The sequence below is a fragment of the Miniopterus natalensis genome, chromosome 17, assembly GCF_054644295.1.
Source record: "Miniopterus natalensis isolate mMinNat1 chromosome 17, mMinNat1.hap1, whole genome shotgun sequence".
Taxonomy (NCBI): domain Eukaryota; kingdom Metazoa; phylum Chordata; class Mammalia; order Chiroptera; family Miniopteridae; genus Miniopterus; species Miniopterus natalensis.
Window position 1 is genome coordinate 22,885,284 of NC_142097.1, and position 25,193 is coordinate 22,910,476.

A 25,193-nucleotide genomic window follows, 5' to 3' on the forward strand; every position below is an offset into this window, starting at 1 on the left:
TTATAAGTGATGCTGTGTGCATCACATCATAGCATAGGCACATAAAATCAGATTCAATTAATTTTGAAACTTTTCTTTTGGTATTGCCTTTAGGGCCTACAGAATATTATTTTGAATATCCTTATTAATAGGAAACCCTTATCCTTTACATGTAGGTTTAGTTTTCAGAAACAGCTAGAAGTCTTTGGGAACCAGGTATGGTAAGAAGATAGATGATCAAGCTGAATGGTAGTTACTTGGTCTTTAAAAAAAAAAGCATAGCTATAAAATAATGAAACAGTATTCTTCCAAGTTTAATATACTAATTTGGAGGGAAGTTCCAAAAATTAAGTAGTAATATTGTACAAATTCAGGTATTACACATATTATTGAAACAGAGGCAGAGCAGTAGAATGTAAAGAGAGGCTGGGGACGAGGAGCCCTGATCCTTTTATGCACTCTGGAAGAATTAGCTATATACTCTCAAGCAGGTCCCTTCCCCTCTCTCAAGCTCACCACCTCATCTACAGGAGAATATGTTCTCAAATCCCAAACAGCTAATAAGCAAATGAATTTTAGATGCAACTCACTGGAAAGTTGAAGATGCATAGATGAATAGATTATATCTTTATGATATTACTTTAAAAGATAGTTCTTTTGTGAAGAGGTATAAGTTTCTAAATTTTTAGAATGTTTGCTAAGCAGCTGTTACATGCCCACACTTGTATGGTACAGAGCAAACAAATTAAAAAGTATCAGTGCACATAAGTACAGGTGTTGAAGAAGATGGTTTATGATGATGGGATAAATATGGTGACTCTGGGCCTGTTCCAGTTTTCTATTGGTAACGTGTCCATTGCAGGAAGGAGCAAAGGAATACGCCATGCTCCACAACCCTCGCTCCAAGTGCTCTGGTCGTCGCCGGCGAAGGCACCACATGGTCAGTGCTTCCTGCTCCAACACTTCAGCCTCTGCTGTGGCTGAGACTAAAGAAGGGGACAGTGACAGGGACACAGGCAATGACTGGGCCTCCAGTTCTTCAGGTACAATGAACAAAAAATGATCTTTTCTTACCACACAGGGACTCTGGTAAAACCCAGGATCGCCACCTAACACTTAACGTTACTATGTTTTATAAAATTGTTAATTCTTTCCACGGGTTTGCCTATAAGCAGTGGAGATGGGGAATATTTTTGTTCCTAACTACGCTGCCTTTTAAATAAAGTACTTCTGAGTTTGTGGCCAACTACTGATGACACCTTCATTCCACCTTCTTCGGTTTCTCTTATTTCTTCCTCTCTTAGAGGCTAACTCTCGCTGTCAGACCCCCACAAAACAGAAGGCTAGTCCGGCCCCACCTCAGCTCTGTGTAGTGGAAGCACCTTCGGAGCCTGTAGAATGGACTGGCGCTGAAGAATCTCTTTTTCGAGTCTTTCATGGCACCTACTTCAACAACTTCTGTTCAATAGCAAGGCTTCTGGGGACAAAGACGTGCAAGCAGGTACTGTCTGAAAGCAGCAGGAACAAGCGTGGCCCTCCTTTCATGTGCTGCTCTGTCAGCCCTTTGCCATCTTGTAAGGCTGCCTGTCTGGAGAGAAGCTGTCTCAGGCTCAGTCCCTCATGAGCCGTGCTTCTGGGCCATGAAGTGGGTCTCCAAACACGGGGCCTCCTTCAATGGCCAGCGTAGCAGTGCTTGGAGATCTGCTCTCCTCCTTGCTGAATTCTTATTTCTGTCTTTAGCCATGATCTAACTCTTCTGGATATTTTAGCACACTTTTAGCTTCTTTTTCTGGTTCCTGCCTTTTCTTCTAAATGTGTATTCGTTTCCTAGAAGGGACTCGTGGGTCTATCTAGAGATGTTCTTACCTGGCGTACTTCTGCGGCTGCTTCCTACATCAGTCTCCTCATTGCTTTATTCTACAAATTTCCTATTACAAGATTTTCTAATCACCACCCCTAAAAGCTAGGCCTGGACCTCGCCCTGCTCACTTATACCATCACTAGAATCACAGTTTGTTAGTAGCCACTGATGCTCTGGAGGCAGGACAAGACTGCAGTGAGAAGACACTGTGGAACAGGGACAGGAGACAGGTGTTAAGGCCAATCTGTCCAACAAGAAAGGAAGAGCAGAGCTCACTTGGCTCCTAACTTCTGGAGGAGTCTCTGTCGCCTCTTCTTCATTTTTTCTTTACTTAGAACAAGCAATAGAACTGGGAGTTGAAGTGCCCTTTGCTTTCATAGTGGAGCTCAAACCTATTTCCCTGAGACACGGGTTCTTAACATAAAGATCTATCAGATTGGTTGCAAAACAACTTTTGTGTGTATTTTCCTGAGAAGAAGATTTAATACTTTTCAAAGAACCTCAAAATTACCTAAACCAAAAAGGAGGGGCGGGTGGGAGAACTGAAAACAAATGCTATAAAGGAAGAAGCACAATGAAAGGGAACCAGCCTTCCTGAAATGCTGTCCTACTGAAGTGAGTAGTCAAGGCTCTGACATCTTTATACCAGCAGAGGGAGCTAGTGCTGGTATGTGTCAGGTCTTTCACTCAGTTAAACAAAGTTGCCCTTCCTAAGAAAGAGATACTGTTGGTAAGAATCCGCCCACACTCAGGGTTTGGTATGCAGAGCAGTAGATGAAAGCTACTAACCAGAAAAGCTGTAACTGTGCTTAGTATTTCTACTTTCTCAAGTCAGAGTAAATGCTTAAGAATTAACTTCAGAGCCATTTCCACTCTATCTGTCCTGACTGAAGAGATGCTCATCAGCTGCCCAGGAGCTCTCTAGAACCCTTCTAAGCCCAGCACCTGGCTGAGTGACTTATATGACTGCCTAGCTCAAGAAAGAGTGACAAGTCCTGTTGAATTTCTCTTCCAGGTCTTTCAGTTTGCAGTCAAAGAATCACTTATCCTGAAGCTGCCAACAGATGAGCTCATGAACCCCTCGCAGAAGAAGAAAAGAAAGCACAGGCAAGGGTCAGACAAAGGACATTCTGTGGCCAGGCTGTTCCCTGTGCTCTGACCTTCCCTTGGACTTCCCATCTGCCTCCCTCTTTAGCCACTGCCCATCCGTTTGGGATTGCACAACTGAGGGCCAGCCTTCTCAGTGCTCCCTGTGGGTCTGTGCCTTGGCCTAGCCTTTCCCCTGTCCCTAGATTCTGTGGGTCATGAGGTAACTGTTTGGTTTTCCAGTTAAGCTCTTGGCCAGTGGAACATGAGCTGGCCTCATGCTCCACACTGAGGCCATTTTCCTCTTTGGGTGATTAGTTAACCACTGTACCCACTTCTCAACCCTGACCACAGTTGTGTGGTTTGTTGTGGTGGTGGTGTTTTTTTGGCACTTACATTATTTTTCTAAGTTGCATAATAACACTGCTTTCAAGCTAGTGTTATTATGAAGTAGTTGGTGGCTTCTTTTTTAATTTGACATTCAGCCTGGCTTGATTCCCTAATGACTATCACCTATTGAAGAAAGGAACTGACACCGATTCTAGATATAGAAGGAAGTCCCCGTGGCTGCTTCCTTTTAGTTCCTTCACTCAGAGCATATTCCTGAAAAGCCACCTTACTACTCATCTTGAAACCCACACATTTCTACCTCCCCAAAGGTTGGGGAAAAGGAGAAACAATAGTAGTATAATAGACATAGAGGGTTAGATTTTGCTTTGTGTCTGTTTTTTGTTTTATGTATGTTTGTTTGTTAAGGGGGGGGGTGGTGGTTATGTTTAAATCTTGAGGCATAGGCCAGCTGGATTTGGGATGGACTGTAGCTTCCCTGTATCAGAACAGAGGCCTCCTATGAAGTGATTTGGGAGGACACTCCCCAATTATCAAACTGTAGGCCCTCAGAGTAGGTCACACTGTCCTTTACCCAAATCTGCAGAGTTCCCCAGGACCATGACCCAGACCCATCTTGTCTCTTTCCAGGTTGTGGGCTGCACACTGCAGGAAAATCCAGCTGAAGAAAGGTAGGTTCCTCCAGGGTCGCCTTTGGCAGTTCAGCTCAAGGTCTTACCCCTGTGGCCATCCTCTGCCCCACCTGCAGCTGCACTTCTTGACCCTACACCGCTTTCGCAGGTTGCAGTTTTTCTGTAGCAACTGAGAACAGCTCAGCTTTTCACTGCAGCTGTGAAGACCTTAGGAGGTAGAGTTATGGGCCTGTGGTCTCTGACTTTTGTAGTTTGCCATTTTCCAGGTCCTAGTCTTTGTTTAATGTTCAGAATAGCTGTGCTGTAGTCCTGGACTATTTCCACACTTTCACCACAAAACAAATCACCCCATTGTAGCTTATGAACAGCCGTCATCTAGGATTGCCTCTCATTTCAGGTGCTGAATGTGTGTCTAAGGTTGTGGTTAGAACAAACCTCCTTTGAATTGGTGCCACTGGACACTTGGGAGGGAGGGCAGCTAGGGAGCATGAGCTCAGCAGTGTCCTGGTCTATTTTTTTCTCTCCTAGATAACTCTTCCACACAAGTGTACAACTACCAACCCTGCGACCACCCAGACCGCCCCTGTGACAGCACCTGCCCCTGCATCATGACTCAGAATTTCTGTGAGAAGTTCTGCCAGTGCAACCCAGACTGTAAGAGTTCTCCGTTTCCCCTGTAGTCTACCAAAACAGTCGGCCTCAATGCATCCCAGTTTCCCTCCCCTCCTGCGCCTTTTGCTGCTTATGGGCATTCTGATATTCTTGCTGCTGTGTTTTAAGCATTCTACAAGAGACTTAAGATCTGGAAAAGCCATTTTTGAAAACCCATATGTATATGATTCTAAAAGGAACAATTATACAAAAACCGGATGCTTCCCCACCTTTACCGTCCAGGGCAGAATTAAGAAACATGGGAATCTTTTTCCTGATAGTGCAGTCATAGCTTCCCTTTCCAGAATGTTTTATAGGTTACGATTCTGCATGTCTATTTTATTTTACTATCTGGAGTTCTAATATCAGATCAGTCTGTATGTCAGCAGAGGTAGGATAGAGGCTAAAAGTGCTTCTCTCACTTCTTATCCCACTATTCTCTTTCCCCCTCAAGGCAGCTTGATGGCAGCCCCCAGATCTTGCAGAACTTGGTGCCCAGGCAGTTGTGCTGTAAATACCTCCTAACCCATAGCAGATATCAATCTTAACCACAGCAGAGAAGTGCTTGTACTGAGGAGGGCAGTGGGTGGAGGAGGGTGGCATAGAAGGGATGTGCTGTTCTCAAAATGATTTTTGTTTTGATGCTCAGTATTTACCAGTGAAAAACACTGATTTCATTTTCTTTAGGGCACTGTACATCTCCCTTCCAAATTCCACCAGCAAGGAGGAGGGAGAGCATTGTTGGGGAATCTCTAGGAAATATACCTCCATAGTCAAACCTGATTTTCTGACTCTCGGGCATGAAAATGGAGGCACTCCATTTTCTTTGGAAAAATTTTGAAGATGTGAATTTTGGGAAGGGAACTTCTCTCCTATTTTGCCAAATATCCTCGAACACATAACATCTACTTCTCTGCTGTCCCTTTAGTCCAACCTGACCCAGCATTTGCCTGCTTCTCTTCCTAACCTTACCTGTTGTCCCACCCAGGTCAGAATCGTTTTCCTGGCTGTCGCTGTAAGACCCAGTGCAATACCAAGCAGTGTCCTTGCTATCTGGCAGTGCGAGAGTGTGACCCTGACCTGTGTCTCACCTGTGGGGCCTCAGAGCACTGGGACTGCAAAGTGGTTTCCTGTAAAAACTGTAGTATCCAGCGGGGACTCAAGAAGGTGAGGGCTTTTCTCAGGTTTCTGAGCTGGATAACAGAACAGGAAAGACTGAATAGTCCCCAGTAGCCTGTTTCTACTGGTTCCTTAAGAGGGTTTGTACATGAACGTTCTCTGTAAACACTAAAATACACATTTTTGCTGAATTAATAAAGTTTCCTGTCCTAGTGATGGATGAGAAAAGTGACCTCTGAACCAGCCAGATGGAAAGGAGCAGGGAGGGTGGACGGGTCATTGATGTTGTCTATTTTTACTTGACACACAGCAGTGAAGGTCCCCAGCTCTAGAGGAAGAGGCGTCATGTTTCCTTTCACCACCTCCCTTTTTTGTTTTTCCTCCCACCAGAACAGAATGGCTTAGACCTTTTTCTGTTCTCAGATCCTCTTAACAGTAGCTAGTTTTTTCCAGCCTCCCCTCCCCCCCAGCCGTACACATGCACACCCAGTACACAGATCCCCTTGCACCCACACACCCTGTAGTCTGAGGTTTGCCTCCTTCTTCCCCAGCATCTGCTGCTGGCCCCCTCAGATGTGGCCGGATGGGGCACCTTCATTAAGGAGTCTGTGCAGAAGAACGAGTTCATTTCTGAGTACTGTGGTGAGGTGAGTGCTATCAGTTTGGCCCACACTCTTATCTGGGGAGATACTGATGAGAAAACCCTGATTTTCTGTGGTCTAGACTTCTGTGAACTAATCTCTAAATAACTCTGCTGAGTTCTCATATGGCCTCTCGGGGGATCCCACAGAACTGTTTGCAATCCTGAAACAAACCACTCTTCTTCAACTCTTTGGCAGTTCAGACCACACAGGAGGGGCAGGTGGGGGTCTCTCTTCAGCCTTAATACTGGCCAGCCTTGGGAGGGATTGGAACGAAGTAATCTGAGCTCAATATGTTATGATTCTCAGTAGGCACCTATATGTGGCACTGCCCCCTCCCACTCCTGTCTAGGGGCAGGGTCTGTGCCCTGAACAGAGAGCCCAACCCCTTGTTTGTTCCTTGTCTGTCTCTGCAGCTCATCTCTCAGGATGAGGCTGATCGACGAGGGAAGGTCTATGACAAATACATGTCCAGCTTCCTCTTCAACCTCAACAATGGTACAGAGTCTCTTTCTCATCCCAAAGTGGTCTCGAACAGGTCTTCCTACCCGATGTCCCTTGTTATGGTCCAGGTTCAGATCACCTGTGAATCTTCCAATAGATGCACAGAGCAAGGTGGTGCGATTGAACTTACACACAATGAGCCACAGTTCACTTGCTTTGGGGGAATTTCCATTTCCAGGTTGTGTTTGTAATCAGAGCACTGAGCACTTGCACCTCAGAAATCTTCCTACCTAGGTGGGAAGAGGAAATCCATAATTCCAGCAAAAAGATGGGGCCCAAAGGGAGTGTGCGCACATGCAGCTGCGTTCTTACGCTGCCTGCTTTCCCAGCCCCTCCTAGTACACTGGGCTTCAAAATGTCCACTGGATTGTCTTGTTTCTGTTTGATTGATTTTAAATTCAGGCTCAAGTTGTGGAGTTGCCTGGTGAACTCATGGTCTTGGTTTACTTTACACAGATTTTGTAGTGGATGCAACCCGGAAAGGAAACAAAATTCGATTTGCAAACCATTCAGTGAACCCCAACTGTTACGCCAAAGGTGAGTTCCCAGTGACCTGAGTGGTGGGCTAGGGGATATATACTTCATTTACTATGATCTCTATCCATTATTAACTTTTCTATAGCTGAGTTATTTTTTGTCCAGAAGTAATCATGATTAATGTCTGGTATCATTTTGATCCTCTCTCTCTGTTTTATAATGTGTTTTTTTTTTCAGTGAATGCATTATAAACATTTTCCCATAAACATGAGTCTTTTTTTTTTATGTTAATCCTCACCTGAACCCAAGGATATTTTTTTCATTGCTTTTCAGAGGAAGTGGAAGGGGGAGAGAGAGAGAGAGAAACATTAGTGTGAGAGAGACACATCGATTGGTTGCCTCTTGCATGTACCCCGACTGGGGCCGAGCCTGCAACTGAGGTACGTGCCCTTGGCCAGACTCAAACCTGGGACCCTTCAGTCCTCAGGTCGATGCTCTAACCACTGCGCCAAACCAGCTAGGGCTAAACATGAGTCTTTTATTTTATATTTTATTATTTTTTAAAAATATATTTTTATTGATTTCAGAGAGGAAGGGAGAGGGGGAGAAAGAGATAGGAACATCAATGATGAGAGAGTCATCGTTGATCGGCTGCCTCCTGCACTCCCCTGACTGGGGATTGAGCCCACAACCCAGGCATGTGCCCTGACGGGAAATCGAACCACGATCTCCAAGATCCTAGGTCGATGCTCAGCCACTGAGCCACGCCCAGCTGGGCTAAACATGAGTCTTTTAAAGATAATTCTTTTCCCATGGCACTAGCCAGAGAAAGAGATCTAAGAGCATGGAGGGACCCCCCCCCCCCCCCCAAATACACACAGAAGCAACTCTATTGACTACTTTCTACTTCCACTTCATATATGTTTTCACTGCAAATTTGGAGAAAATTGGCCCAGAAGCACTACTGATTGTTGACTTGGGGTTGACTAGGAACCTAGCCCTGGGTTTATCCTATTTGCAGTGGTCATGGTGAATGGGGATCATCGGATTGGGATATTTGCCAAGAGGGCAATTCAAGCTGGCGAAGAGCTCTTCTTTGATTACAGGTGAGGCAGCCAGGAATGGTCCTAGAGAGATGGGCGTAGGGGTGGAAAGGGTGGCTGTTGGAGTTGATTTGGGGGCTTAAGGTGGGTGATAGGGAGGAAGGAGAGGATCTTGTGGTGATCAAGGCTTTTTATTTGTTCTGATTTCTGGTGCCTTGCCTCAGAAGGGAGAGCATTATAAACTGCTGCTAAGAAGTGGGAGGTGAAATGAAATGGGAGGGGACTCCATCTTTTTACTCACAAAATCTTGATAGTAATCTGGTTCCTCCTCCTGCTCTGGGACAGGTACAGCCAAGCTGATGCCCTCAAGTACGTGGGGATCGAGAGGGAGACTGATGTCCTTTAGCCCTCCTGGGCCTCACGCCAGCGCTTATGGTAGCAGCACTGTCTTTGCTTTCGTGCACACACCACTGCTGCTCAAGTTTTCTGCACTATGTGTCTCTCACACCAAGAAACCCCCCACCCACTCCCTCTGTAGTGAAGCCTCAGCTGTGTCCAGTGGAGACAAAACTGCCTCAGTGAGAGTGGAGGCAGAGGCAGCTAGGGCTTGGGCTCCCAGGAGAGATGGTGCAGAAGTCAGAGACTGCATCTCAGGCCTCAGAGGAATAGAGCACAGGCTGGGGGTTGGTGACGTATGCTTGATTTCTTGTCACCCAGGCTGTAGGCCTCAGGTATCAACTTGGGTGGTTCCTAACAAGCATTAGCCTGCAATTCTAACTTTCCAAATCAAAAGTCCTTATGTAATTGGATTGCCAGCATATCTCTCTGTGGTCCCAAGACCTGGAGAAGACAGGCTAAGTGAAGTTTAGTACCTGGAGCTTATGAGCAGTCCGGTTTAAAGGTGGGCTTGGCAGGCAGCACAGCTGAATTCAGAGCTGAGATGGGTCACCTTACTACCTCTTCCTTCCTGGCAGGGTTCAAACTGAAAGGGTGAGTTTTACATATCGATAGCCAATGCTGGAAGAAGGAAAGCTAAGTGCCATTCTTCCATGGACAGTGAGAACCAGCCTCACAATAGTAGTAAAGCTGCTACACTTGGGCCCCAGCAGGCTTTGAGAAACCTCTGTATATTCTGGAGAGGGATGAGTTTTCAGATGCCCGAGAGCAAGTGCCAGTGCCCTGTTAGCTCCTTCCAAAGTTCTAGCTTAGCAACTGTGGGCAGGCATTCTGCTGCCACTGAGGAAGCATGGAGGGGTATGCCAGGTTGGGTGTGAGTGCTTGGTTCCCTGGATCCGTAGTTGTTTTCAGGCCTTTCATTCCCCTTAGAGGCCAGGCCCACATGTAGATGGGTATAGGCCTGGACTAGGGGGAAATTGTCAGTGTGATTGACTTTCCTGTCTGTAGCACCTGCTGTTGGAAAGGATGAGTTGACAGTATGTGTTTAGAGGTGGGTAAGGGGCTCCCAAATTGCACGTGTTTAGGATAGCATCATGTGTGCACTGCAGACTGGCAGAGGGTATTTGAAGTGTCGAAAAGACTACCTGTGCCAATCTGTGGTGTCATTCTCTCTGGGATTCATGCAGAGCAAAGCACTTTATTTCTTCTAGATCTGTAGACTGGGGTAGAGTTTAAGCTAACATCTCTGAGGTCCTTGTCCAAATCCCATTCCTAGGTAGGGGGAAGAAGAGGGGTGGAAGGTTCTCAGGTTCTGTCTCATCCTCTGGTGGAGGTAGGAGGAGGTCTTGACATAGAAGAATTGAGTGGGAAAAGAGCAGCCCTAAGAGCTGCCCTGTGTCTGTCTGGTGTGCTGAGCTGGCAGAGAATAAGGAGCATTGTGTTGGGTAAAAAGGACACGGGCAGGTACAGACTGGTCTAGGGAGTATTAGAACAGGGAGCAGGCTGCTTCTTCTCTCTAGGGAATCAGAGCCTCTCTCTCCCAGGCTATGCTGACCACTCCCTTCCTCCAACCCCTCTGGCTGTCCCATGAAGCAAGGAGTGGGATTCCCGCTGCCCAAGCAGCCATCCAGGGGTTTTTGTGGGACGTGCACACACACACTCACCTACTCTTGCTCACCACACTTCTGGGCACGTGCACTCAGCAGAGCACACACCCAGCCAGCTCCTGACGAGCCTATTCCCACCTCGCTGGGCCAGCCCCTACCATGATTCTGAAATGCACATCTGCTGTGGTTTGTATTCATTGTGTGTTGGGGACACCTTCTAGCTAGACTGTGGGCTCTGAATTACTCATAAATTTTAGGGGAAAACCAGAGACAGATGAAGGAGGAGTTAGGTCTGTCTGAAATGCCAGGGGATGGCATGAGGAATAGGTGGGGGAAAATTACATCCAGCCTTTGAGAGGCTAGACTGACCCCACCCTTCCCTCAGTGTGCAGAATCACTGTGGTCAACCCCCTCCCCCAGGTTCAGACTACTAATACTCCTGTTCCTCCAGCATTCCCATCCTTTTTCCCTGCTGTCCCCAACCTTTAATGACGGGTGCCAACCCCTCCCCCAAGACATATAATGATGAATGAAGCAAGGTGGTGGAGGGTGGGGGCAGAGGAGGCTGGTATACATGCGGCTTTATTGCCAGTGAATTTCACGCACTTTAAAGTCCTGTGGCTTGTGACCTCTTAATCTGAATAAAGTGGCAGAATCCATTTTGGCAAGGCGTGTCCCGTGTGCTTTGGGACTGGAAGGATCCAGGGATGGCAGTACAGGGGTACCTCTGGCTGAAGCTTTAGCATTCTGATCCCCACTTGTCCACTGAGATCTGGGGCTAGGGAAGGGTGGGGGTTGGCAAGAACCAGTCAGGCTCCTGGTAGGTGATACAAGGATTCTGAGGGCTCCCCGTAGAAATTCCCAAGCCCTCAGAAGTTCCCTTAAAACCATCCCACTTACCCCCTCAACCATGACACCAGCTGCCACACACAGTCTGGGGCTCTGCCACTCTGCTTTATTAGAACGGCTCTGAGTCTGAGAGCACAGCTCCAGAGTGGAGGGCGGATCAGGCTGGATGAGTCACCAACTGACCTCACAGGACTTCCAACACCAGAGAAGCAAACTACAGACCACGGGCACAGCACAGGACAGGACAATCAATTGCTTTTTTTTCTTTTATATATAAACTGATAATTTAAAAATTAGAGTAATATATAGTTTCTCTAGAGAGAGACTTTGCAACAAAAAATATATATAAAGAATGTGACCTGGGCAAATGAAGCAGCATCTCTGAGCGGAGGAAAGAGGACTCCTCATGCATTGGAGAGGGGGCCAAGCCTTTGGAGAGGCACCAAGGCTACTGCATACCTTGGAAGCAGGAGGAAAAGTAGAGGGCTGGCTAGTCAGTGTGTCTGCATTATTTTCTCTACGTTGCAAGTTTTTATGGCTTTGGCTATAAAGCATTTGAAGTAGCAGAGGTACTAAAGTGCTAAACTGAAGCCTCTCAGTCTCTATAAAAAACAAAAGAGGAGGGTAGGGGCCAGTGATGAAGCCCTCCCTAACCCCCGACTGAGTGGACACAGATGGAAGACATTCTGCAGGGCAGGGGAAGCCTGGGGAATACGATTTAGCAGCCCTCTCCCCCCATATTTCATGCATCCCTGCAATCCCACACATCTGTCCCTGCTGAGATTGAATGTTTGCAGAGAGACAGTTAATCTCCCCTGCACTCTGTTAATCCCTGGCAGCAGCTGGGACAGGGATGGCAGGAAGGGCCTGTCTCAACCCCATGAGGCTTCTCCTTTGGGGGCAGGCAAACAACCAGGAGCCTGGGGAAACGGAAATGGGCAGGGCATTGGTTTAGGCAGTGAGGCTCGACCACTCCCTTTGGTCCCATCTGTAGCTCTGCCCACCATACTTGGCAGGAGGGGCATCCTCTGGATGAGCAGAACCAGCTAAAAGGAGCCAAATGTCCCTGACAGGGTTGGGTAGAGGCAGGTACTGGGGAATTCAGAGAAAATGGACTTAATCCCTGAAGCCCTTCTGATTCATTCAGACCTGGACTCCTCCAGGATCTGGGGTAGGTTTTGGTCCCGGGGGCCAGGGCCAGGGCCTGGGGCTGGGGTTGGGGCTGGGGCTGGGGCTGGGGCTGGGGCTGGGGCTGGGGCTGGGGCTGGGGCTGAAACTTGGGTGGAAGCTGGTGTAGGGGCTGGGGCCTGGGCAGAGCCTGAAGTAGGTAGGGGAGGTTTGCTGCCAGGGTGGTAATCATGGGTGGCCTTGGGCTCATTGGTGTGGTAGGAACCCTTGTAGCGATGATTTTGCAGATAGAAGAGCACCAACATTCCCACCAGCCCCAGCAGCAAGAAGGCCACCAAAACTGAAAGGGGAAAAAACAATTTAGAGCAGATCTTTGGTGTGTCACATACATACACACACACATCTATGCATACCTGTGTGCTAGTGTCTGCTCTACAACCTCATCAGGCGAGTCCTAAGGGTCTGGTAGGTCTAACTTCCTGGGTTATCCCCTGCTGTCTTCTATTTCTAATATTCTCTTTTCATAGCCCTGGTAGTTTCCCCTTCTTATCTCTAGATGTTACTGTACCCCCATTTCCTCATTCCTTAGCCATAGCTTCATATTAATATTTCAATTAAAAGTCTATAGCATTCTCAAACTTTAAAAAAAATCTTCAACCCAATTCTACCTTCAGCACAGCCTATCTCATCCGTTTTTGTACCACCATGCACCCAGTGCCTTCACCACCCCTCAGCCCTGGGGATACAGGGCAGGGAGGGAATGCTAACAGAGGGTAGAATCAGGAGGTCAGGGCAGTGAACACACTACTCACAGCCTAAAAGTATGGCAACCCATCCATCATCATGGTAGTATGGGAAATCTGAAGAGGAGAAAGCACCAATTAGGAGAAGCCACCTACATGGTAAGAATCATTTTCTTCCAGTCGTCCCTCCCTCTTCTGTGTCCTGGGGACATACCTGGGGGCAGATACCAGGGATCCAGCTCAGGTGGCACCTCTGAGACAAGACGTGGCATGGCTCCACAGTTAGATTCAGATAGGTCTCCCTGAACTCGAAGGGCCTCAGCTAGCTCAGCAGTCATGGGTCGAGGGGTTCGGAAGTGGGTCTTGAGGGGAGCCACATTGTTGAATCGAACACCAGACAGGCAGCCGGAGAAACCTGGTGTGTTGTAGCGCTGGATCTCTGGGTCAATTACTCCTGTTTCTGGGGGAGAGGCAGGCCCAGAAAGGAAGAGCTTAGACCACCAATATAGCCCTGCCCCCACTCATCGTCCATGGTTTCCCACTCATCACCACCTTCACTGCTATTCCCAGCTCCTTCACTCTCTTACAGGTTCCAAGGACGTCATCCATAATTTCTTACCCAAAACACACTGTCACCCACAGCTTACCCATAACACGCCCTAGATACAAGGCCTTGGGTGAGTCCAGCTGGCTGTCCACCAACAGTGAGAACTTCTGTTCTGTCAGTGGGAAGTAGTCCACCTGAGGCAGGGAGGGGAGAGGAGATGAAGGAGGGAGAACCAGAGGCAGACACAGGCCTGATCATGTAGGGACTCTGTTTGAATTCTGTCCAAACTGGTGGTAAAGTCCTACCTCCGCCCTAGGTGGGTGACCCCTGACCCCAGATGTAGAATTTGGTATTAAAAACCCAACTACCTGATTTTGAGCCCTGTTTTTGCAGCTTCCTAGTGGTTTGATTGGGAAAACCACTTTCTGAGCCCATTTAATGATTTGTAAAACTGATAAGAACACTTGTGTACCCGAACTGCCTCACAGACCTGTTATGAGAGTCACATGAGGTAATGTATATGAAAATCCTCTGCGAATTGGAATGTGCTCTACAAATGCTAAATATGTGACATTTTCCTGGGTGCCACAACTTGTGATTTGAACCTGTGGTCTGAGCTGGTCCACCTCCGTCTACACACCTGGATGAAGAGGTGGCGGTAGACCCGGGTGATATTGACACTGTGGGGCTGGCCATCAGTAACCGGTCGGGTAGTCAGTTGGTACACATAGGGACTGGTGCCCAGCTGATAACGCAGCTGCAGAGTTCCTGTGGGGTGGAGAGGAGAAAGGAAGTTTCCCCTCAGGTCCCACAATCCCTGTTTTCTAAGAGCACTGAGGTCCTTATATGTATGTATGAGTGAATCAATAGTTGTGAGAATGAAGAAGCTGGAGTTGTGGGGGAGAGCCTTTCAGGAGCTTACCATCTTCCTTGATGAGCACGGCCATGTAGTCACGCACGAAAGAGCTGACGTAGAGCAGGACTGCGGGGGCAGAGTCGGTGCTAAAGCTGAAAGACACCTCCTCTCCAGTAACGTTGTAGACAGGGCCCCGGTAACCTGGCACAGGACGGCCAGGCTGCGGGTAGTCAGGCAGACGGTACCCAGGGCCATGGTAGCCAGGCACATAGCCAGGAGTGTCGTAGCCGGGGATGTAGCCTGGCTCGTAGCCTGGCACCGGCCGGCTCAGCATGTGGGAGAACTCCCGGGCTGCAGAGCGCAGTGCCGACTGCAGGTTATATCTCATCCAGGTGCCGGGCTCAAAGAAGCCACCAATATCTGAAGGCAGAGGTGGTGAGGTCAGGGCTTCCGTTCCCACATTCAAACACTGAGTGTGTCGTCCACACATACACACCCCTGGGACTTCCTTTCAGTTTCTGCCAACACCACAGTTTCATCTAACCCAACCCGTGCATTTTATAGGTGGGGAAACTGAGACTCAAAGGTGGGTAGTGACTTGCTTAAGGATACACAGTAAGTGGAGAGCTAAGATTAGAATTGGAATATCTTTGATTCTATCCAGTACATTCACCACTACTCACACTCAAACCAAGACCAAAGGTCTTCTATTGGTCCCTAAGTCCTTGTACCTCCTTACCTTCACCAGACTCCCCATCAGTAGCCTACCTGCTCACGCACCCTCCTGGACCGGCCTTAGGGAGGATGCAGTCTATGTGCAGAGAGCTTGCTGCGGTGAGTGACAAGGTTCTCCTTAACCAAGAACCAGGTTGCAGACATGTTTTAGGAGTGCAGCAATTGTCAAATAGGAAATGGCATAGGAGGGCATCATGCAGCCTGAGGTGGATATGCTTGCAAGGGGGGTAACCTGTGTTACCTTGGCGATAGGGGAAGATGGGGAAGTTATTTGCTTGTTGCTTTTGAGTTCTTTTACCATCAGCTAGCTGTACCACCCCTTCCTTGCCCCCACTTTATGCTTTTGGAGTCACCCAGCATCTTCAGCTGCCTGATGGCCCCAATTCGGAGCTCAGGAACCCAGGGACACCCTCCTTCCTTTCTTCCCTGCTATCCCTACATCCCATTTCAGCCTATGGCTCCCTGACCTCCCATAACCAGCAGCACTAACCATGGTTGCAATATGGCCCATCAAATGCTGTGAGGTCGCAGTCACATGTGTAGTAGCTGTAGCGTTCCACGCAGCGGCCTCCATGGAAACAGGGGAACCGGGGGTGGGCACAGTGGCCCGTGCAGTTGGGTGAGGTGCCCTCAGAGGCATTGGCCCGGCCTTCCAGATTCAGAGTCACTCCATTCAGACGCATAGCCCTCAAGCAGCCCACGAAGGGTCGCCTCTTAAGCTCTGCAGATCCTGGGAAGTGTGGGTAGGTCAAGAAATGGGTGTAGAGCAAGAGACAAGGGTAAGTATTGGGGTTGGGAAAGGATCCAAGGGGGCTAGAATGGAATAGAGCCAGAGATTGGAGAGGAAAGGTGGGTCTTTGGCTCACTCTGAAGCAGAGGGGATTGGGAACTAAGACATGGGGTTCTTGGAACAGGAGAGCAGCCTTGAGAGGGTGGGAAAGCTAAGGAGACTTCCAGACTGCCTCTGGGCTGCTGCTCACCAACGTAGAGGGGCTGGTCGTACTCCAGCCAGATGTAGGTCTGCAGGGGCATAGGCCGCACCACCCAGGGCCGGTGGTCCACGCGGAGCCGCGCCTGCTTCACATTGATTTCAGCCCGGACCAGGTGCCACTCGTCATCGTTGAACTCAAAGTCATCTGAGTGTACTGTCAGGTTTTCATCTCCATTCCCCACATCAAAGGCAAAGACCACATCGCGGGATGCTGGACAATGGGAGGGGGAGGGGGAGAGGACTCAGACCTCCAAGATTCCTCACCCAATACAACCTCTCTTCTTCATTCTTTGGAGCTCCTGGAATGTCCCTCCAATTTGTCTACAGCCTGGGACAAAACCTATAAACTGCTTAAAACCTCAGACTCCTGGTCTCTCCCAAATCAGCAGATCCCTGGAGCCAGCTTCCCAGCCCCACTTCTCAGGTTAGAAGCATAGCTAGTCAGCTAGGAGATACGTCAGGAGTCCAACTTCCTTATTCACAAGAGAGGCGAACTGGGTGCCTCAGGTCACAAAGCCAGCTTTTAAGACAGACCTGGGCCTAGAACCCAGGATCATCAAAAGCCCTTTCCATACTGCCCTCACAGAGTATCTGCCCTTGTCTCTTGCCCCAGCCTCCACCTACCCCCTTTCTTCCCAGAGATCGTTGTCTACCCCATGTCCCTCCCAGTGTGCCTGCTCACTGTTTAGTTCCACCCGCACGTAAGGTCGGCACCACTGGTAGTACAAGCCCCCCATATTCTCTAGGAAGACTCCTGAGGGAGCCGAGGTCCTGAAGTAGAAGGAGACATCAAGGCTGTGGTTGGCACGGATTGGAGGGAAGCGTAGTGTAGTCCCAGTGTGGAAGGAGATGGTGTTCCAGGAATTTCCTACAAAACCAGATAGAAGAAGGCCTTGTCAGGGAGGTTGGAGGGTAGGGGAGTAAGGGAGCCTCGGGTGGGGAAAGGAAAGGCAAAACGGACAGCTAGGGGGAACCAAGGGAGACCAGGGAGCATGATGAAAGAATATGGTGTAGAGGAGCATCACAGATGAGGGTCATGTCATAGCAGGACCTGGGTATCTGGCGGTATGTCCTGGAGGCACTCAGTGGGCCAGGTGGCCTAGATTCAAGAAACTGGGAGAGCTAATACTGGAGGATACACAAAAGGGGTCTGCCACTCACGATCGCCATAGCAGCGCAGAGGCCTCAGGAAGAATTGGGCCTCAGAAGTGGAGCGGTTTGTATCCCCCACCACCACCTGAGTGACAGGCAAATGGTCCACAAAGGTCAGCAGTCCCTTGTCAGTTCTCCTGTGGGAGCAAGATGCAGTGGCTCAGCCCCGGCCATTCACCTGCCCCATAATCTTGAAAGCCCTGTCCCTTTGCCTCTCTCACCACTGGGGCTGATCAGCATCACAGTTACAGTGCAGAGCAGGGTCTACGCAGCTTCGGTCCAGACCACAGGCACAGCGCTGGATCCCAGGCTGTGAGCCTCCCCAGTAGAAGTGCTGCTCCTCATTTCGGCCAATCCAGAAGCTGTAGGGGTAACCTCCTGGGGAAGAGGTTCAGGCAGTTTCCAGGCCCTGTTCCTCCACTAGCCTCTGGGCTCCCCTCCCACCCTTCTAACCAGCCTACACCTCTTGAATCTTCTAGCCCAGGGCTCCAGCTTAACTGTCTGGTTTCTTTCTCCCAGGCCCCCACTGGTGTCTCCTCCAGCTCTACCTCACCCTCCCAGACACCAGACCCAACCTGCAGTGTTAAGCAGCCTGGAATTGTAGCAGGAGAATTCGATCCACTGTTCACAGTGCTGGGAAGCATTAGCCAGGGCACTGACTTCCTCCCAGGATGCATTCCAGTACTGGACGGCCCCCAGGAATGGCCTCTCCATGCTTGAACCTGTCACCCGGGTTGTCCACAGCCTGTCATGCCGCACAACTGTCCATGCCCGATTCTCTGGAGGAGGGGAAAGGACAGAGCTTTGGCTGGAAATGGGCATTCTCTACCCATCTCCCTGTCCACCTCCACCACCACTGCTGCAACTCAGAGCCAATAAATGTGGCCAGCAGCTCCATTCTAGCCTAGCTCCTGGCCCTGGACATTGCAGGCTGGAAATGAGACAGCTGGAATAGATCAGGAAGCTGGAATTGATCTGCAAAGCTAGATTACAAATTCCTGAGTGTCCCTTTTCCCTCTGCCCTCCTTTAGCCCCACCAGAATTTAATCTGACTGGCCCCTGTCCACCCTTCAATCCTTCCCTGTTTGCCCCACACCCCAGCATAGCCTTGTCAGCTGCCCCTTCACCACCTATCAGAGCCACTTACCTCGAATATCACAGTACACTACAAATGGCTTCAGGGGGCCACTGCCATCAGGATCAATGGTGAAGTTCCCAGAAGTTTTCCCACTAAGCCGATAAGCCTCACAAGATTCCTTATACAAAGCTGGTAGGTGGTAGGGTGGGTAAAAGGCAATTATGGGTTCAGAGGGCTAGGAGAGCCAGCCCCACCATCTCTGGCAGCCTCATGATCCCCAGCAACCTTATCCTGACCTCCCGTGTCCCTGACTCTTCCCCCATATCCCAGCTGGCTTACGTTGGTGGCAGGTCTCCCCCTTGTAGCCTGTCAGTTCACAATAGCAGATGAAATCATCCCAAGACTGGTAGCAGCGTCCATCATGCTCACACATGTTAGGGTTGCACCTAAGGAAGGGGTCAGCACCAAGGGAAGAAGCCTTATTGGGAGCTTGAGAGTGGGCTCTAGCACCTACAGGCTCCATCCCAGCTCCTGAGAACACCAGAACTCCATGAGACACACCTCACCTAACTAGCCAGATATGAGCCTAAATGCTGGGGCGTTAGGCAGGCCTCAGGGCTCAAGCACTGTTTGCCCTTCCCTAAAAGAACAAATAAGGCTTTATGCCACCACCACCCCCAAACCCTATAGGACCAGAAAATAGATGTTTCATTTCCATTCTGAGCGTCTGTCACTTTAAGGGAACAAACAGGAGGTGAGAGGTCAAGGAGGAATCATCTCCAGTTAGGAGACTGAAGAGCTGGGACCAGAAGAAAGATTATTGAGAAAGGCCACTCCCTTTGGGAGGCCATGGAAGAGGGCTTTGGAAGGGGTCACCTCTTGCAGGGCGAGGGGCTTCTGGATACCTATCAGTGATGCCACATGTGTCAAAGAGGACCTCAGCATAGTATCCAAGCCGCCGGCCCTCCACCAGAGTCAGGTTGACCAGTTGACCATCCACCTTGAACAGCTCCATGCAGCCATGGAATGCCGTCTGGTTAGAGTGGCAGCCCCATCGACTGGCTGGCTTGGGACAACCTGGAGCAACCACCCCTGTGAGGCCCTCCCCATGGGAGACTCCAGAGACCCTCCCCCAGGGAGATGCCAAGGGAGAGTCAGACATGGAGGAAGGGAGGGGGCCAATAGATAATGGCAGTGACCTTACGGTCCCCAAGACCCCAGAGGGGAAAGAGAGATTTATCCTTACAAAGCTCTCCATGTAGTGCCATCTGGGTGGACTTAGGTGGGGGCCTTCCCACCCAGGGACAGGGGTCTGGTCAGGTTAGCCACCACTTACCCCCAAAGAAGTATGAGGTCCCTGTACGGATCAGCAGTGGGTATGAGACCCTGACCTCTGCCCCCTCCACATCGTCAATGCTGATCACAGCATGGTTTTCCTGTGCCGCAAAATTCACCTCGTGCCAAAAGCCATCATTCAGGCGGTACCCTGGACAGGAAAGGAGGATGCTGTAGGTGGGGAAAGCACCAGGCCCTACAGACGAGGAATGTGTCTTTCCTGGGGAAGCAGCACCCCCCCCCCCCCGTCCCAATATTGGACTATGTGCCTCCTCCCATTGTTACACTTATCACACTGAGTGGTGACATCTCTGAATGTCTCTCTGCAAAGTTATAAATGAATAACAGACACCTCCAGAGACACCCTGGAACTGGAGAATACCAGGACTCAGCCTTCCTGCCTCTCCTAGCTCCAGCTGCCTCCATCCACCCCCACCTTTTCCCAGGGCCCTGGGACCTCCTACTCTGCTACCCTCAGTCCAGGCCTACAATCTCTAGGGCTCTCCTCTGCCCTCTCTGGCCTCCTAGTGCTACACGCCATACCCCCCACCCCCACCCCCATCCATCCCTCACCAGCGGCAAACTGAAGCTTCTTTCGGCCAGCCTGCGCAATGGACACGTTGACCTGCCCGTCACTGAGCATCAGCTCCACGTGGCCCAGCCCGTCCCCCAGGCTGGAGTAAAGTAGCAGTCCGGTGAGGTCCCAGGTGCGGAAGCGAAAGGAGACTGCGAGGCGGCCGCGGCGCGGGAAACCAGGCACTTGCACGAAGTTGTGAGGACCTCCGAAGTTGACTGGGTGTGGAACCGGGTCCAGGCAGCGGAAGGCCACCTTACCCTGGGGGCGAAAGGAAGGATCGGTCAGTAGCCGCAAGCTCCTGCCCTGCCTCTGAGCCTCTGCTAGGAGCTCCATTTTCATACTGGTCTAAGATCTTGGTCACAGCACTCCCTCGGTGTGGGGGCGAGACCTCCAACCCTGACTGTTCCCACCCCCCTAGAAATACTTCCAGCTGTAGGAGAAGTTTCAGCTTGCTCACTATCACTGATCTACACGGTCTTCAGGGCGACCGCCTTGTTCCTTCCAATGTCCAGAGGCCAGATCCCATCGGCTAAGGGCAGCTTAACTGTGGGGTAGAGGGGTGGACTTTGCACCTCCTGTGATTCCGTGATGCCCCCCACTTGAGCATTTGGCTGGGGAGGGGGAGGTCCTGGGCTTTTTATCTGATTATCAAGATCTCTTCCCGGTCCACCTCTTTGCTTTCCAAGCGGCTCCGATGTCCCATCCTCCCAGATCCCCTGCCCACTGGCCTCGAAGGTGATCCGTGAATGGCGCCGCACAGCCAGGTCCGCGATGTTGACTCGGTTGAAGATGACGTTTTCCATGCAGCCACGGAAATTATGCCGATAGGCGAGGTTTTTCTGCGCAGCGCCCACCAGACCCCCGATGAACATCTGAGGGCGGGGTAGGGGAGTGAGATTCCTTGGTGCGGGAGTGCAAGCACCTTCCTCGAGCTCCCACTCTACAGCTTATAAAAGACTTGAAACACACATTTCCCCAATATTGGTGTTAAAGCTGGAAGCTCGCTGGGCTTCTGGAGGTTTGGGTTCTAGTCCTGACTCCACCACAAATTGGCTGGAGTAAGTCAATAAAACTTTCTGGGATTCTTTACACGCAGATGGAGGGAGGGCCTTTACCAACTCCACAGAGTTAGGCAATCCAAGGCAATTTTCTCATCTTGCCCAACCCCCAAAATCTGGATTTCCAAACCCCATTTCAGTAGTTCTGTGGTGGCATCCAGGAATAGGCATGCTAATAGCAACAAGGACAAAACCCCAGGCCTTTCTGTGAGCTCCAAGTTTGCCAAGAGCTGCTAGGATATCAGAAACCGGGAAGCAAGGTCTTGCCTTTGGTGGAGAGAAATGCTTCCCCCCACAGACGCACCCAGTACCCCACTCAGCCGAATGAGTCCTTCTGCTCTGCTCACCTCAGTGTCCAGGTTCAGTCTCTCGAAATCACCATTGAGAATGAAACGCTGCACATAGCCATCCAGGGTGAGGTTTGCTTGGCGCCCATATCGGTCCACACGCACATAATGCCAGTGCTGGTCATTGAGGACCCCACCAGCGCTCACCGTTGTGTGTCCAGGTCTTGGCTGGATGGGGCTGCTGCCTGAGGATGGGATGGGGCTAGGTCAGACCTTGAACCTGGAGAACCCCAGTGATCCCTAGCCGGTAGGTGAAGCAGCAGCCAGGGAGGGTGGGCATTCAGAGATTGGACCACTGGGAGTCTGGGATGGAGCAGTGGTCACTGGCAAGGATGTGACTGAGGGTAAGTCATTTAACCTCTTTGAATCTCTGTTTTCCTATCGGTAAAACTTGGGGCATGATAGCTGCTTCTACCTCATCATGCGGATGTTATTAAAAACTAATTAGATACAAAAATAATAACTATTTAGTGTGTGTATGTGTAATGTTTTTACAGTGAGGAGACTGGAACTGGAGAAGTGCCAAGGTCACACCGGTAGCAGATGGTCGAGCTGAGACTGGATTACAATTCTGCTAACTCGGAGTCCAGTGTTTTGCTAGCAACAAATTCTACATGAAAAAGGCAGGTTGGTCCAAGCAGAACAGGGGACGTCGGGAGTGGGCAGGGCTTCGGGGAGAAGGTGCAGCCAGGGTCGCGACAGCAGCGCCTCACGAGTCTCTCCCCGTGGCTCACCCAGGCTCATGTGCAGCAGCAAGTGCGCCCCCTTAAGCTCGAGTGTCACGTAGTCGCCCTGGGCGCCCTCAGCGTGCAGCAGGAGCCCGTCTTTCTCCTCGGTCTTGAAGCTGAAGGCGAACACGTCCCACAGGCTTCGGCTGACCCCTCTCGGGAAGCGGTAGGAGATGGCATCATCGCCGTCGAAATAGAGCACGTCGGACTCTGCGCGAACGACGACCGAAGGTGGGCCGAGGACCGGGGAGGCTGCTTGTCTCCCGGGACCCCGCCAGGACCGCCGCGCCCTTACTGTAAGGACAGCCGTAGAGGCCCAGCCTCAGGCCGATCTTGCCGCGCGGGTTCCAAGCCAAGGGCACGATGCGGACGTAGCGCGCGGTGAAGTGGTAGTGCAGGTCGTGGCGCACCACGGCCGACTCGTTCACGTTACCGAAGAAGGTCTGAGGGGGCAGAGGAGAGGAGCGACCAGTCCCCACCTTAGGTTTGTTTCCCAACAGCCTCCCAGCCTGCAGTTGTCACAGCCAGCCAATCTGGACTTTGCAAAAGCAAACGCTCCTTGGATCTCCCCTGCCTTCAAGGCTTTACGCAAACACAGTTAATGACCCCTAGAGGGTCCTCTCCTACTATCCTATTATTCCTCAAAGCTCAGCTCAGGTGTCACCTCCTTCAAGAAGCTCTCCCAGATTTTTCCCTGAGGCTGTTAAACCCTGTCACCTGGGAGTGTCTTGCGCACATGGTCAGCTTACAGTCCCTCTGACCTTAGTCCCTGGAGCAGAAGTCACTGCTCCTTACCTGTGCACTCACCACCGCCTCCTCCCTTTCCCCACAAGTTAATGCCCAGCCCAGGTAGCAAAGCTGAGGAGGTTCCCCAAGTGTGTATGCATGCAGGAGGCTGGACTACCGCATTGTGCCCTTGTTGGTAGAATGGCGTCCAACTGTCCACTCGGTCACCGTAGAGCAGAAGGTAACGGGTGACCCAGTCCCAAGAATTAAAGGAGCCTTGTGTGGCCACCGCCCGGATTCGGTGCTTCTTCATTAAGTCGATCTGGAGCCAGGGATTCGGGTCCCCAATCCGGGGAGACCATCCGCTTATGCCTATAGAAGGGGCAGGAGTGTCACCACTGGCTCCCCCTTTACTCCCAGCTCTCCAGAGCCTCTCCCCCCTCCACGGGGCTGCACTCACCGTGCAGTCGGGCAAAGCGCGGTGTAGTGAAGAGCCCATAGTAAGAGGAGGCGCCCAGGGATCGAGCATACAGGGGCCCAACCAGCTCCTCATCACAGCCATCTGGGTTGGGGGAACAGACATACTGGTCAGGTCAGCCTCTCCCAGGTCTTCCCAAAGGCCCAGTACACTGAGCAACTGGACCTCGTCCTTCTCAGTTCCCCAGAGGCAGACCCAGCCCTAACTGAAAGCCATCTACTCAACCCGGGCTGCAGCAACAGCAGCACACTCAGGGGAGGCTATCTTCTTCTGGGGGAACCCCTAGGCCAGAAACTCCCTAGCCGGTCCTTCCATGGTTCTAACCAGGCTCAATACTCCCCAAAACACAGTCTCAAACTCAGCATCTTTCAGAACTTGAGTCAGCCCAAGACACCAATCCAGCCCCAGACTGAGCATCAGTCCCACTCATCAGCATCCCCAAACTTGCACCAACCCCAGGTCCAGGCCTTGGTCCCAACCCCAGCCGGTCCTAGCACCATCACCAGCTCCATGTCCAACCTTAGCATCAATCCAGCACCAACTCCAGCTTGGATCCCAGCCCCAAAGTCAAGCCCCAAACCCCAAACCCTAGCCCCTGGGCCAGTTCCAAGCCCAACCCCAGCCCCTGGCAAAACCTTAATCTTAGCCGGGGTCACCAGTAATGCTCTTATCCCCAGCCCTCAAACCCAGGCACCAGCTTTGGCTTGGACCGTAGCGCCAAATCCCAGCCGGGGCCGACTCTGTCCTCGGCTCTGAGCCCAGCCCCAGCACGGGGCGCGCGCGCCGGCCTCCGAGCTGCATTGCGGAGCGCGGGGGGAAAGCAGGAAAGGATGAGAGCGAGCCAGCGAGCGCGCGCCGGCCGGGGAGGGACCCGCGACCACCCAGCCGCAATGCGGTGCGGGACCCGCCCTGCTGGCTTTGAACTCCCGGGCCCAACCCCGCGGGCCTCCGAGCCCCGCACTCACAGTAGCCCCAGCCCTGGGCTCCTGAGACCGCGGCGAGCAGGATGCAGAAGAGCCGGAGACTCATCCCGCAGGGCTCACGGGTGTCCGCGGCCGCCTCCCAGTGCCCAGGTTCCGGCTAGGGCTCCAGTTCCAGCTTCGGCGCCCAGCTCTCCTGGGGGGTTCTCAGCCGATCGCCGTCTCTCCTCCTTTCCAACCCACCCCTCTTTCCTTTCTCCCCCAACCCTTCTCCCCTCGCCCCCCTCTCTCAGTCGTTCCGGGCTCTCCGCGGTTCTCTCTCCCTCCTTTCCACCCTCTCTCCTGTCACCTCCCCCCTTCCCCAGCCTCTCCCAGCTCGCGCTGCTCTCCCGGACCCCGCGCAAGCGCGCGCCTCAGCCTCGCTGCGAAAGGGCGGGGGCAGCGAGCCTCCAGCCGCCGGGAAATACCCCGAATAACCTGAGGCTGGCGGGCACTGTGGTCGCGGGGCTGGGGGAAGGGAGCTCGTGAAAAATTCAAAGGTGATGGGGGTGGCTGGATATGGGGAGAAGAGTCTCTAAAAAGATTCTAACATTTTCCGAAG

The 25,193-nt window shown here is 51.3% G+C and overlaps 2 protein-coding genes across 5 annotated transcripts in view; one reads left to right on the top strand and one right to left on the bottom strand.

Annotated features, from left to right (window-relative positions):
• The window catches only part of EZH1 (enhancer of zeste 1 polycomb repressive complex 2 subunit), a 29,160-nt gene extending 16,740 nt beyond the window's left edge, over positions 1–12,420 (top strand). For 2 of the 4 annotated variants that reach the window (XM_087826097.1, XM_016202166.2), the window contains 11 exons: positions 842–1,022; positions 1,284–1,480; positions 2,856–2,953; positions 3,905–3,945; positions 4,435–4,560; positions 5,546–5,724; positions 6,228–6,323; positions 6,734–6,815; positions 7,278–7,358; positions 8,320–8,404; positions 8,687–12,420. In XM_087826097.1, the coding sequence (XP_087682223.1) occupies positions 842–1,022; positions 1,284–1,480; positions 2,856–2,953; positions 3,905–3,945; positions 4,435–4,560; positions 5,546–5,724; positions 6,228–6,323; positions 6,734–6,815; positions 7,278–7,358; positions 8,320–8,404; positions 8,687–8,747 (1,227 nt within the window). In that variant the 3' untranslated portion in view covers positions 8,748–12,420. The remainder of the gene's footprint in view (positions 1–841; positions 1,023–1,283; positions 1,481–2,855; positions 2,954–3,904; positions 3,946–4,434; positions 4,561–5,545; positions 5,725–6,227; positions 6,324–6,733; positions 6,816–7,277; positions 7,359–8,319; positions 8,405–8,686) is intronic. The other 2 variants (XM_016202165.2, XM_016202167.2) reach the window with 1 other exon arrangement.
• On the bottom strand, positions 12,314–24,813 carry CNTNAP1 (contactin associated protein 1). The gene is made up of 24 exons (XM_087826098.1): positions 24,638–24,813; positions 23,655–23,756; positions 23,373–23,566; positions 22,764–22,911; positions 22,475–22,678; positions 21,741–21,925; positions 21,064–21,207; positions 20,332–20,593; positions 19,760–19,909; positions 19,329–19,500; positions 18,763–18,869; positions 18,493–18,612; positions 17,921–18,124; positions 17,567–17,723; positions 17,355–17,482; positions 16,876–17,061; positions 16,183–16,404; positions 15,693–15,932; positions 14,534–14,887; positions 14,252–14,379; positions 13,712–13,805; positions 13,279–13,524; positions 13,134–13,181; positions 12,314–12,661 (listed from the first exon to the last, which is right to left on the bottom strand). Exons 1-24 carry the CDS (start codon positions 24,699–24,701, stop codon positions 12,333–12,335), a joined length of 4,188 nt encoding a protein of 1,395 aa, XP_087682224.1. The 5' UTR covers positions 24,702–24,813; the 3' UTR covers positions 12,314–12,332.
• Between the last annotated feature and the right edge of the window lie 380 nt (positions 24,814–25,193).

Excerpts from the sequence above, each read along its gene's own strand:
- CNTNAP1 (XM_087826098.1), bottom strand. The coding sequence starts at position 24,701 with ATGAGTCTCCGGCTCTTCTGCATCCTGCTCGCCGCGGTCTCAGGAGCC. Across the intron at positions 23,757-24,637 it reads AGCCCAGGGCTGGGGCTACT|ATGGCTGTGATGAGGAGCTG; the intron begins GTGAGTGCGGGG and ends CCCCCAACCCAG. Across the intron at positions 12,662-13,133 it reads GGTTGCCATACTTTTAGGCT|TTTTGGTGGCCTTCTTGCTG; the intron begins GTGAGTAGTGTG and ends TTCCCCTTTCAG.